This window comes from Dendrobates tinctorius, unplaced genomic scaffold (assembly GCF_039654945.1).
Source record: "Dendrobates tinctorius isolate UK_male_01 unplaced genomic scaffold, ASM3965494v1 ptg000186l, whole genome shotgun sequence".
In the NCBI taxonomy this organism is placed as follows: Eukaryota; Metazoa; Chordata; class Amphibia; order Anura; family Dendrobatidae; genus Dendrobates; species Dendrobates tinctorius.
In genome coordinates this window covers 2,718,916-2,732,548 of record NW_027361853.1, presented here as the reverse complement: position 1 = coordinate 2,732,548, position 13,633 = coordinate 2,718,916, and the positions used below count along the sequence as shown (strand labels likewise).

General features: G+C 45.6%; 2 protein-coding genes across 2 annotated transcripts in view; one reads left to right on the top strand and one right to left on the bottom strand.

Annotated features, from left to right (window-relative positions):
• Nucleotides 1-13,633, top strand: part of AVEN (apoptosis and caspase activation inhibitor) — a 706,731-nt gene that overhangs the window by 439,623 nt on the left and 253,475 nt on the right. The window lies entirely within an intron of this gene.
• Nucleotides 6,921-10,020, bottom strand: LOC141055519 (uncharacterized). Its single transcript, XM_073552139.1, has 3 exons — nt 9,663-10,020; nt 8,568-8,727; nt 6,921-8,457 (listed from the first exon to the last, which is right to left on the bottom strand). Exons 1-3 carry the CDS (start codon nt 9,706-9,708, stop codon nt 7,131-7,133), a joined length of 1,533 nt encoding a protein of 510 aa, XP_073408240.1. The 5' UTR covers nt 9,709-10,020; the 3' UTR covers nt 6,921-7,130.

Here is a 13,633-nt window from a genome sequence, read left to right as displayed (position 1 = left end):
CGGAATTCTGTTATTTTACACTATCTCAATGATTTCCTCTTTGTCGACCCTCCTGCATCACAAAATTGCCTTCAAACTCTTAATGATTTTATTCTAATGTGCCAAAGTTTTGGGGGTGCCCATTGCACACTAAAAAAACAGTTTTTTTTCTAACACATTCAATCGAATTTTTGGGTATCACTTTGGATTCTGAGAAAATGGAATGCAGGCTCCCAGAAGAGAAAAAAATGCAGAATGCCCTTTCTGAATTTTTGTTTAAAAGAAAGTTACCCTTAGAGATTTACAATCTTTTATTAGGGTTGTTGAATTTTGCATTGCAAATTATCCCCATGGGCCGTGCCCTTTCCAGGCGTCTCTATGACGCGACTAAAGTTCTTTCATCTCCTGGTAGTCATGTTAGAGTCTCGTCAGATTTGAAAGAGGATGCTAGAATTTGGCTTACATTCCTCTCAGAATTCAATGGTAGATCTTATTGACAATCACCTTTTGTTTTAGTGGATGCTTTTCCTTTCATTTTTTCAAGCAACTTTTCTACTGGTTGTGCAGTTTTGTTTTCATCTCACTGGTTTGTTCAGAATTGGCCTGAAAGCTGGGTTACAAACCATGTGACCAAAAGTGCAATGGTCTTAGAGCTTTTTTTCCATTTTTTTGTGCATTTATTTATGGGGCTCCCTCATGCTAAATTCTAGAGTACCGTATATACTCGTGTATAAGGCTAGTTTCACACTAGCGCTTTTTTGCTCTGCGTTTTTGCGCAGTGCAAACGCACACAAAAAACGCATCATGCGTTTTTTATGCGTTTGCTGTATTTTTGCGCTTGTGTCTTAACCAATTTTTAGCCATTTTAACTCTTAAAATGCATGCGTTTTTAAGCGCAGACGTGCACATGTTCATGCGCACATCTGCGTTCACATAGACTGTAATGTGTTTTTTTGCACATTCTGTGCGCATTTCGTGCGCATGCGGTTTTTTGAGACAGGTCGGATGGACCAAAAATGCAACAGGTAGCGTCCGGCGCACCTGGGCGCACAATACAAAAAAAGCATGCGCATGCAAAACGCGTACGAACGCGTGCAAACGCTAAACCATGCACACCCATGTTAAAGATAGGTGCAAAGGACGCATGTACATGTATGCGCAAAAACGCAGCGCAAAAAAACGCTAGTGTGAAACCAGCCTAAGCCAAGATTTTGAGCCCATTTTTGGGGGGCTGAAAGTCCTCCTCTCGGCTTATACACGAGTCGTATAGCCAGGGGGTAGGTGCGGGAGGGGGAGCGGGAGTGTCAGATCATACTGACCCCCCTTGACGCATCTCTGCAGCCCCCCTGCTTCTCCCATGGTCTCCCTTCCTTCCTACAGTGGTCACGTGGTACCGTTCATTGAAGTCATGAATATGCGCATATGACTAATCAGCGGTACCACGTGACCGCTGAAGGAAGGAAGGGAGACCATGGGAGAATGGGGCTGCAGAGACCGCGCCAGGGAAAGGTAAGTATATGCTATATTCCTGAGGATGCTGTTTTAGTCCTTTCTGCCTCCTGTACTCTCCTATTGCCAGCAGCAAGCCTGAGTCACTTGTTACCATGTGATCTCTTGCGTCATGCCAGGTCCTGCTCCCTTATCCCTTATCGCTGCTTTCTGCTCGCGGGGTCCTCTTGTCAGTGACGATCAGGCAGCAGAGGGCGCTGTGACGTAGTCAGTGCGCACCCTCTGTTGCCTGCCGTCACTGACAGAGGGACCCGGCGGGCAGACAGCGGAGAGCAGCGTTGGAACTGGGACAGGTGAATATAGCATATAATGTGTTTAGTAGATTTGCGCACACAAAACCTCTGGTTGAATTAAAAAGACAATAGAAAATGTGTCAAAAATGGAACTGTAATATAGTCGCAAAGTAAAAAATATTAAACAGACCTGTTAAATGTAAAGAGAGCACAAATAGGTAAATCCACAATAATTATTGCACTTAGCCCAATACTGCAAAAAATGTACAAATGATATAAGAGGATACACTGACAACTGGTCTCTGATGGTATGCAGTTAACCCAAGACCACACTGAAAATTTGGAAAATAAATTAGATTAAGTGCAGTGAAGATAATGTCCGACCCTAAAGAAGCTGTGAAAAAAGGGGGGGAAAGCAAAGATAATTACTGCTTCATGGTGAAAAAACTTGGTTGGCCTCTGTTAGTATGTCTTTTTTTTTTTTTAATACCTGCAGTAGCGGCAGCAGGAATATATGGGGGCTTAATCTATGGAGCAGCATATGGAACATATTATTCTATGGAGCATCTTATGGGGGCATAATCTATAGAGCATTTTATGGGGCATAATCTATGGAATATCTTATGGGGCCATAACCTTTATGAAGCATTATATGAGGCATATTATTCTATGGAGCATCTTATGGGGGCATTATTAACATTTGTGCAGCATTATATGGGGTATATTTTGTATGGAGCATCTTATGGGGCCATCATGAACTGTATGGAGCATTATATGGGGCTCCTGATTCAATATGGATATTCAAAAACATTTAACCTACTGATGTCTCAATTATTTTTACTTTTATTGGTATCTGTTTTTATTTTTGAAATGTACCAGTAGCTGCTGCATTTTCCACCCTAGGCTTATACGCGAGTCAATAAGTTTTCCTAATTTTTTGTGGCAAAAGTAAGGGGGTCGGCTTATACACGAGTATATAAGGTAATTATTCTTTCATCTAATCAGGGCGTAATTTTTTTCATCAATATGTTATCTTCTAAAATTTTATGGGCCGCTAGGATCTTGAAACAACTAGTACTGGTCTGTTTAAAATGGAACATTTGGTTTAAGGAAAGGCTAGGAATGAGCGAATAGGTGTTAATTTCCAAATCCCTCTCTATCCGTCAGTGGTCAATTTTTCGTCAAGAAGTACCCAACACAGACATGGAAGTAACTGCCTGCCCCCAATCTATTTGGGACATAATTTCAGTGTAATACAGCTTTTCATAGAACATTCTTTATCAGAAAGTTCATGGGCTGACTATTCGGTGTTAGGCGTCGGATTTCTGCGTTTACTCTGCAGGGATCCAGACCCTCACATTCTGCAGTCTCCTGCTGTTTATCTACTGCAGAGGAGATTGCAGAGGAGATTGCCTTGCAGCAAATCTCTCCTGAGGCTAAGGGTATGTGCACACGGTGCGGATTCTGCTGCGGTTCCACAGCGTTTCTGCAGCTGCGGGTCCGCAGCAGATTCTGCTGCGTTGTGCAGTACCTTTATTTCCTATGGAAATTAAAAAACGCTGTGCACATGCTGCGGATTTTTCCATGCGGTTTTCAATCCGCAGCATGTCAATTGTTTGGTGCAGAAACGCTGCGGTTTTACACCTCATCCATTATGAGGTGTAAAACCGCAGGGCAAAACTGCAGATAAACCGCAGGACTTTTGTCCGGCAGATTTACCTGCAGTTTTCTCTCCAAAATCCGCACACCAAAAAAAACTACGTGTGTACATAGCCTAAGTCCTTCTGCCCTCCTACTGAGCATGCTCATGGGATGATGGGAGTCATGTGCTCAGGTCCTGCTCCAGGTCTCATTGGTACATCTCAGAGATCTGGAGGCTTACAGAAGGTCCCAACTGCTATAAAAGGCGTGCATGGCTGTTCCGCCATGCGCTAGTATAGACTTACTTGCTGCTGTGTGTATGAGGACTGATGTTTGATTCTGGTGAATGACTCATTATAAAACCCCTTCCCTCTGATATTACATATGTGGTTAGGGACTGAGTTAGAATCAGCTCCAGCGCTCCTCTGCTGCAACATCCACAGCTGCTAGCGTCCGACATTGCGCTTGCATCATAGCTTTGTTGTTTAGCGGCAGTGTCCACGCCGCGCTGCAGTAGCAGCTCTCCTTAGCGTCCGCAGCTGCGACACCGCACACACGGTAGGTCTAGTCGGACATAGTGCCGCCGTCTTGGGCTACTCCTGCGACCTAATACCGTGTGTGTATTTATACTGAGTACTGTGACCTCAACAGGCTCAGGCTAGTTTCACACTTGCTTTTTTTTGCAGCGCGTTTTTCCCGCAAAAAAACACATTAAAAAAACGCATACAAATGCATACAAACGCTGCGTTTTTTTCCAGCATTTTAATGCGCATGCAGGAAAAAAACGCAGCGTTTTTGCGCGTTTGTATGCGTTTTTTGTGCGTTTGCGTTTTTTTACAGATTTTGGAAAAACCCCACAAAAAAGAAAAAACAACCATTCAACAACACACAAGACCAATGGGACTTCATTGTGGGTGTGGTATGTTAATATATATAGACCCTGTCTACAGTATTCTTCACATTTGCTTGATTCTTCTCGTGACCATGGATCTGCGCTGGAAGAGTTTTCACTTCAACTTGGATTTGGACATCGCGATGGCTCAGGCGTATGCAGTTGCTTGCCATGAACAAAGGAAGAGAGAGAGGCAGCGAAGACGGCGGCGTATGTGGATACATCCGATTGTTGAACTCCGGGAGAGCCGTGGGGCATACCACACCCTCTACAGCGAGCTACGTGCAAACCCGGAGAAATTTACTGATTATATCCGGATGTCCCACGAAAGTTTCATGGATTTGCTTGCTCGTGTCCAACAATCCATCCGGAGACAGGACACACAGCTCCGTCGTGCGATTCCTCCTGAGGAACGGCTACTGGTGACATTACGGTATGTTTTAAAAACAAAGGGGTGTGGTCTGATGTTTTTTTTGTAAATTTAGTATTCAAAACCTTGGGTAATTAGTTTTCGTGAATGTACTAATATTTTTTTTTATAGTTTTTAAAAATAATATACATAAATATTAATTTTACTTCTTTGTCTGTTCACAGATTCCTGGCGACTGGAGAAACCCTATCCTCACTACACTTCCAGTACCGTATTGGAATCTCTACCTTGTCTGGAATTGTTGCTGACACCTGCCGGGCTCTCTGGAATGTTCTTTGCCCAGAATTTATGCCCCTGCCCACCGCTGAAAATTGGATGGAAATTGCTGACAAATTCTGGACAGTATGCAATTTTCCCAACTGTTTGGGAGCTGTTGATGGGAAACACATACGGATCATCAAACCCCAAAGAACGGGATCTGAGTACTATAATTACAAAAAGTACTTTTCAATAGTACTCATTGCAATTGCGGATGCCGGATGTATGTTTGTAGCAGTGGACATTGGAGCATTTGGCCGTGGTAATGACTCGCAGGCTTTTAAAAACTCAGACATGGGCCGGAGGTTGTATGGCAACCAATTTAATTTCCCTATGCCACGGCCTCTTCCTCACACCGAAGCTCCGCCACTGCCCTTTGTAATGGTTGGCGATGAGGCTTTTCAAATGTGCGGAAACTTACTGAAACCCTACTCCAGCCGGGACTTGGACCACACCAAAAAAATTTTTAATTACAGGCTGACCAGGGCCAGAAGAACTGTCGAGTGTGCTTTTGGGATTCTTGTTTCCAGATGGCGAATTCTGGGCACGGCCATTAATCTTAAACTTGAAACAGTCGATGAGGTGGTGAAGGCCTGTGTGGTTCTACATAACTTTGTGATGGCTAAAGAGCACCCGACCTTTGAACTGGACGATGATGCTCCTAACCCATTGCCTGAATTCACTCAGCACACTCTCAGGTCATCCGTTGAAGTTGGCCAAATGAGGGACAAATTTGCGGCCTACTTTATTTCTGATGTAGGACGGGTGCACTGGCAAGATGAAATGGTGTAATGTTGTTGTTTATGGTAATAAAAATCCTTATTTGATACCATTACTGAGTGCACTATATTTTTTAAACTCCAATTAATTAAAAAACTTCCCATGTATAACTGAATTTTGTTATGTTCACACACCTGGGCAGGTAAATACACATACGAGTTAAAATGCAGCATTGCTAGTCTGCGTGAAATATATTGGAATGAGCAAAGCTGCAGGCCATGAATCAGGAAACCATTTTTTTTCAAGAGAAAATTGTGCAACTAGTTTAAAACAAAGTATGTGATTTTCTCAAAACACAACCCTCAAAACCCAACCCCAATGAAAGTCCATGGGGAATACAAGTCAGCATTGAGTGGATGAATGTAATCTGCTCATGTAATCTGCTCCATTACAAGTTATTACACTAGGCCTTGGAATGACTATACTAGGCCGTGGTATTTCAAATATGAGTATAGTAGGCCTTGGTGCTAGTAGTATAGTAATATGTGAAATACCACGGCCTAGTATAGTCATACCAAGGCCTACTGTAATAACTCGATTTTTAACAACTAGCATCTTGTTTCACAAAAAACAAAGTGGTGAAACTAGAAAGAAACTTATTTTTTAGACAAGTTTCAACAATTTGTTTTTCATGAAACCAGATTCTATTTGGTAAAACTAGAGTTATTACACTAGGCCTTGGAATGACTATACTAGGCCGTGGTATTTCAAATATGAGTATACTAGGCCTTGGGGCTAGTAGTATAGTAATATGTGAAATACCACGGCCTAGTATAGTCATACCAAGGCCTACTGTAATAACTCGATTTTTAACAACTAGCATTTTTAACAACTAGCATCTTGTTTCACAAAAAACAAACTGGTGAAACTAGAAAGAAACTTATTTTTTAGACAAGTTTCAACAGTTTGTTTTTCATGAAACCAGATTCTATTTGGTAAAACTAGAGTTATTACACTAGGCCTTGGAATGACTATACTAGGCCGTGGTATTTCAAATATGAGTATAGTAGGCCTTGGGGCTAGTAGTATAGTAATATGTGAAATACCACGGCCTAGTATAGTCATACCAAGGCCTACTGTAATAACTCGATTTTTAACAACTAGCATCTTGTTTCACAAAAAACAAACTGGTGAAACTAGAAAGAAACTTATTTTTTAGACAAGTTTCAACAGTTTGTTTTTCATGAAACCAGATTCTATTTGGTAAAACTAGAGTTATTACACTAGGCCTTGGAATGACTATACTAGTCCATGTTATTTCACATATGACTATACTAGCCCTTGGGTTGGTTTTTAACATGTATTTACCCATCAGTGTGTGTGAGCGGCGCAAACAACATTAATGAAACTTATTAATGGTGAACCACAAATGTAAATTTATTTTTTATCACAAAAAAAAAACTAAAAATTATTTTTTACGGTGTTTGGGGGCAGATGGTTTCAATTTGGGGGTGTGCAGGGAATATGCAACACTTGCAGTTGAAGATGGTGTTTGAGGGGAAGGGGCAACAAAACTTGTGGGGGAAGGTAGTCCAGTTAAGGGAATTAAACTTGGAACACTTGTAGGAGAGGAAATCTGTTCAGTTACATTAGTTGTAATGGCATGTCGCCGTAGGCTTGTGTGCCTGGACCGACTTTGGCCCAATGCCCGCCTTGATTGATTTCGCCTTGAAGTAGGGGCAAATATGGAATGTAGGTCCCCCGTCTGCTGGTATGGCTGCTGCTGCTGAGGTGGTTGCTGCTGCTGCTGAGGTGGCGGCTGCTGCTGAGGTGGCTGCTGCTGCTGAGGTGGTGGCTGCTGCTGAGGTGGCTGCTGCTGCTGAGTTGGCTGCTGCTGCTGAGGTGGCTGATGCTGCTCTTCGTTGTCAGTGCTCGTCCTTGCAGGAGGACTGGTGGCGGCAGTGATGGCCCAGGTTTGCAGAGTGGTGGTGGCAGGGCTACTACATGTTGTTGTAGCGGCAGGGCTGTTCCATGTTTGCCTAGTGGTGGCTGAGCTCCACGCATGCATGGGATTGGCGGTGGTGCTCCAGACAGGAGCAGCGCTTGCCATGGTGGTGTCGGTGAAGTGACCAGCTGCACTCAGACTTGTGGTGGTGTAACGGTGGGTGTCCTGGCTTTGAATAGAGGTGTCCGTGCAGTGGTATGCAGCACAAGTCGGTAGTGAGGTGAAGCGAGTCAATGGTGGCACAGGTGGAAAGGACACCACTGACTGCTGACCGTACCGATTATGCTGCATAGCCTGCAAGAAAGCATTGTTGCAGGCCTGCAGCACATTCAGCTGTTGATCAGGACTAAGGTGTTCCGCCATGCCCTTTTCAATCTTACTAAAAAAATGGTGTGCTGGTCTGTTGAGGTCGGCCTCCAGACGGTCAAGGCGCTGTTCTACAGAATTGAAGCGGTGTTCAAAGTGGTTAAAACCACGTTCCATGAGTGCAAAACCGCTTTCAACTCTGTCGGACAGTGACTTGAGGCTGGAATTAAATGTCTCGCTCAAATGCATAAACTCGGGCAAGACATTCCTGTCCAAGGCCCTCTGCCGCTGACAGGTAGTGCCCGCATAACCAGTGGCAGAGACCTGGGACAGGGGAACACCTGATGGCCCAGCTTCCTGGTCACCAGCTGTGTGTGTGGCTGACCTGCAAGGTGCTTCCTGGCTGTCGGATGGCTGGGACGGGTCAGAGGACGTCCGAGGAAGGACCGCTCCAGGGCCAGGTTGCAGGGTGCTGCTCCAGGTGCTGTGGAAGAAAGGAAAATCATTACTACCATGCCTTTACAAGAAGCATCAGCTGTGGATTAGAAAAACACAGATTAATAAAAATAAAAACCCAAAATGTATAATACTTACGATCTTGTGGCAAGGACCGGTCTTAGGAACTGCAACGCGTGATAGTGACGGTATCTAGTTCTGGTCCTTGACGCAGATCCACTGCGAACCTGGCCCTCAGCACGAACATCACTGTTGAAGCGGTCCTTGATCGAACGCCAACGTGTTCGGACTTTGTCCACTGTTGATAAAAAAAAACAGTGCCGTCAAGGACAACAGTCACTGCGGCACAATGTAGCAATACAATACTCAAAGCAGTCACTGTAGACACCGATGACACTGTTGGGTTTCCTGCTAGAATACGCCTAGCACGAAACCCAACAGTGCCGTCAAGGACAACAGTCACTGCGGCACAATGTAGCAATACAATACTCAAAGCAGTCACTGTAGACCCCGATGACACTGTTGGGTTTCCTGCTAGAATACGCCTAGCACGAAACCCAACAGTGCCGTCAAGGACAACAGTCACTGCGGCACAATCTAGCAATACAATACTCAAAGCAGTCACTGTAGACCCCGATGAAACTGTTGGGTTTCATGCTAGAATACGCCTAGCACGAAACCCAACAGTGCCGTCAAGGACAACAGTCACTGCGGCACAATGTAGCAATACAATACTCAAAGCAGTCACTGTAGACCCCGATGACACTGTTGGGTTTCCTGCTAGAATACGCCTAGCACGAAACCCAACAGTGCCGTCAAGGACAACAGTCACTGCGGCACAATCTAGCAATACAATACTCAAAGCAGTCACTGTAGACCCCGATGACACTGTTGGGTTTCCTGCTAGAATACGCCTAGCACGAAACCCAACAGTGCCGTCAAGGACAACAGTCACTGCGGCACAATGTAGCAATACAATACTCAAAGCAGTCACTGTAGACACCGATGACACTGTTGGGTTTCCTGCTAGAATACGCCTAGCACGAAACACAACAGTGCCGTCAAGGACAACAGTCACTGCGGCACAATGTAGCAATACAATACTCAAAGCAGTCACTGTAGACCCCGATGACACTGTTGGGTTTCCTGCTAGAATACGCCTAGCACGAAACCCAACAGTGCCGTCAAGGACAACAGTCACTGCGGCACAATACAGAGCAGGGAAATACTCACTAAACGCCTTTTTGGAGGATGCTGTGGCGCTGCCCCAGCCATCCATCAACGCTGCGGCCACCTCATTCCATAGCCGCCGGGTCACCACATTGTCCTTGTACAGCCGGTCACGGCTGTCCCACAACGGCGAACGCTCCTGGACCAGGCTGATGAGCTGCTCATTATCCAGGTAGACGTCTTCATCCCGTTGTGGAACCTAGACAAAACACATTCATTAGAATAATCAAATTTAAATTGAATAAAAAGTTACAAAAAAAGAAACAAAAAAATGAGTAAAAATAGAAGATAAAAAATAAAGAACATTACAAATCATTTGATACTTACATTCCGTATCACCACCGGGACTTGGCTTCGCTGCTCCTGCTCTTCGCCCTCACTAGTGCCGTCCGCAGATGATGATGACGATGTCTTAAGAAAGTTGAAAAAAACGTAAGAGATTTGGAGAAGCAGCAGATATACTTACCAGATGCACGAAAATAATCACCTCACGGTCTGCTTGCGCCAATTCCTGCCGCGATGGGGAATACTCTGATTCTGAAGACATACTGCATGTAAAAATAATAAAAATCATTAGTACATACATAATTTAAAAGGACAGGCATATAATGTAATATACTCACATTCTTCGCTGATATAATGGGTTCTTGGTTGACTGTCTGCTCTTCAATCTCTCAGTGTAGTAGTGGCAGAGTTTTGGCAGGCACCTCCTTTATATAGACTTTTTTTTTTTGACTTTAGAAGATTCTAACTAGGATAAAAAGTGGACACCACCCAAAAAACGCAGCGCTAAAAAATCGCATACCTGCGCATGCCAGTGCGCACGTATGCGCATCCATAGGCTATAATGGCCATTTTTAGCGCAAAACGTGCGCATACGTGCGCATGCGCTTTTTTCCAGGGCCAAAAAATGCAACATGCAGCGTCTGGAAAATACCAACGCACACCCCAAAAAAACGCAGCGCATGAAAATCGCATACATGCGCTTACAAGCGCGCATGTATGCGCACCCATGTTAAATATAGGGGAAAAATCGCATGCGCACGTATGCGTTTTTTTCCAGCGCTAAAAAACGCAAATGTGAAACCAGCCTCAGTCTGTGTATTTGTTTTTATTTGGCATCTCTGTGATTTAACAGAGATTGCTCTGCGCACATGGGTGTCGTTTAACCCTGTGCGCATTACCGCCATATTGCTCCTGCCACCACTTAGCAGCGGTTATATCACCTACTGCACGGTGGACCCCAAGTGGCGAACGCACTTTATTATTATTTTTATTTAGTGCGTTCCACCATTCCTAACATTATACTAGGGCCAGGGTCTGGCTAGTGATGGGAGAGCAGCAGCAACTCTTACAGTGTATTCGGCAGCTTGAGGGCTGGTTGGCCACTCTTGAGAGGGCTCTCTCAGCTGCACAATCCACCGAAGCTGCTGTAAAGGCAGTCACAGACACGGTTTCACGTATGTCCACGTCCTCCCTCGCACCGACAGTTACCCGCCTCCTGTTGCCCGATAAATTTTCTGGCGATGGCACCTCCTGTAGGGGTTTCATCAGCCAGTGCTCTATCCAGCTGGAGCTACTGGCTGCGCGATTCCCTACGGAACGAGCCAAGGTGGGGTTTACTATATCCTTTCTGTCGGGTAAGGCATTGGAGTGGGCTACGCCACTATGGGAGCGTGGTAACCCAGAGGTTCGGACTGCTTCACAGTTTTTAACAGCTATTAAGCAGGTCTTCCTCGGTCCACGGGTCACTCACGACACCTCTCTTCAGCTTCTCGCTTTGACTCAGGGTTCTCTATCGGTTAGTCAGTATGCCGTCCGTTTTCGGACACTGGCTTCCGAGCTGGATTGGTCCAACAAAGCCCTCATCCCTGTGTTTTGGAGAGGTTTGGCGGAGCACGTTAAAGATGCTCTCTCTACCAGAGAGGTTCCTGCAAGTTTGGAAGAGCTGATTGCCATTTCCACCCGCATTGATTTCCGTTTTTCGGAACGCGGTATGGAGCGTGCTCAATCCAAACGGAAGGTTACCTCGGCTCCCAATCTTTTTGAGCCTCTGGAATTACCCGAGCCAGAGGTTCCACCCCCAGAGCCCATGGCGGTGTCTCGCGCCGTTCTCCAGGCGTATCCGGCACAAGACTCCATTTGCGGTTAGCATTGTCAACACGCTGTTTCTCAGGACAACAGTGCCCCGCAACGGCCAAACTCTGTGCCGCCGTGCAAGACCCTTGTTCCTCCTCGCCTTTGGCCGAAGGTTCTCGCGTGGGCACACGCGTCCAGGAGGGGTGGTCACTGTGGCTATATGAAGACCACAAAACTCCTGGCAGGGTCTTACTGGTGGCCGCACAGGGCTCGGGATGTTAAAAAAATATATTCGGGCCTGCGCCTTTTGTGCTTGGAATAGCCTCTCTAAACGAAGGGTGGAGATGCCTGCCGACACACTGTGGCATTCCACTTTACCTTCCGCTCCCGTCATCTCCCATGGGTCCCTTCTCAAACCTGGCGACCTGCCGCCCCTGATGCCTTCCACTTGTCCCGGTTCTCTCTGTCACCTACCGGGACATCTGACATGCCTTCGGACGAGTCTGAGGTCTATACCTGAGGGGCACAAGTTGCTGGATCAGAAGGCTCAGGGGGGAGGGGGCCCTAGGAGGGGGGTAATGTTAGGCGTCGGATTTCTGCGTTTACTCTGCAGGGATCCAGACCCTCACATTCTGCAGTCTCCTGCTGTTTATCTACTGCAGAGGAGATTGCAGAGGAGATTGCCTTGCAGCAAATCTCTCCTGAGGCTGTCCTTCTGCCCTCCTACTGAGCATGCTCATGGGACAATCTCCCATTGGAGATCGGGAGTTATGTGCTCAGGTCCTGCTCCAGGTCTCATTGGTCCATCTCAGAGATCTGGAGGCTTGCAGAAGGTCCCGGCTGCTATAAAAGGCGTGCATGGCTGTTCCGCCATGCGCTAGTATAGACTTACTTGCTGCTGTGTGTATGAGGACGGATGTATGATTCTGGTGAATGACTCATCATAAAACCCCTTCCCTCTGATATTACATATGTGGTTAAGGACTGAGTTAGAATCAGCGCCAGCGCTCCTCTGCTGCAACATCCACAGCTGCTAGCGTCCGACATTGCGTTTGCGTCATAGCTTTGTCGTTTAGCGGCAGTGTCCACGCCGCGCTGCAGTAGCAGCTCTCCTTAGCGTCCGCAGCTGCGACGCCGCACACACGGTAGGTCTAGTCGGACGTAGTGCCGCCGTCTTGGGCTACTCCTGTGACCTGATACCGTGTGTGTATTTATACTGAGTACAGTGACCTCAACAGGCTCAGTCTGTGTATTTGTGTTTTTTTGGCATCTCTGTGACTTAACAGAGATTGCTCTGCGCACCTGGGTGTCGTTTAACCCTGTGCGAATTAACGCCATATTGCTCCTGCTACCACTTAACAGCGGTTATATCACCTACTGCACGGTGGACCCTGAGCGGCGAATGCACTTTATTATTATTTTTATTTAGTGCGTTCCGCCGTTCCTAACAGTTCGGCTACATGGCAACACTGGTTTAATTTTTGTAATTTGAATAACATTGATTTTACAGTCTCTAGTCCAATTTCGGGTTTACGATTTGTGGAGATCCTAGTTAATAAGGGCCTGTCCTACTTTGCATTAGCAAAATACCTAGCAGATGTGTCATTCTTTTTAAAGTTATTGGGAAAAACCCCACTAACAGGTCTGTTCCATATAAAGCAATTTTTAAAGGACTTTAAAAGAAATCAGTTTAAGCCCTATTCCCGTCATCTCTTCCCCTTTTAAAAGACCTTTGCTTTTCGTTAGACAAAGTTTGCTTAAATTCCGACAAAGCATCATTATTTCGCTGTGCATTTTCCATTGCTTTTTTCAGGGCCCTTCGGATAGGGGAGCTTGTTTCTGCAAAGAAGGCCCAACCTTTGGGGTTTATGATTTCGGATATTAGTTTACATGAC

Excerpts from the sequence above, each read along its gene's own strand:
- LOC141055519 (XM_073552139.1), bottom strand. The coding sequence starts at position 9,708 with ATGGATGGCTGGGGCAGCGCCACAGCATCCTCCAAAAAGGCGTTTA. Across the intron at positions 8,728-9,662 it reads ATCCTCCAAAAAGGCGTTTA|TGGACAAAGTCCGAACACGT; the intron begins GTGAGTATTTCC and ends TTTTATCAACAG. Across the intron at positions 8,458-8,567 it reads CCGGTCCTTGCCACAAGATC|CACCTGGAGCAGCACCCTGC; the intron begins GTAAGTATTATA and ends TTTCTTCCACAG.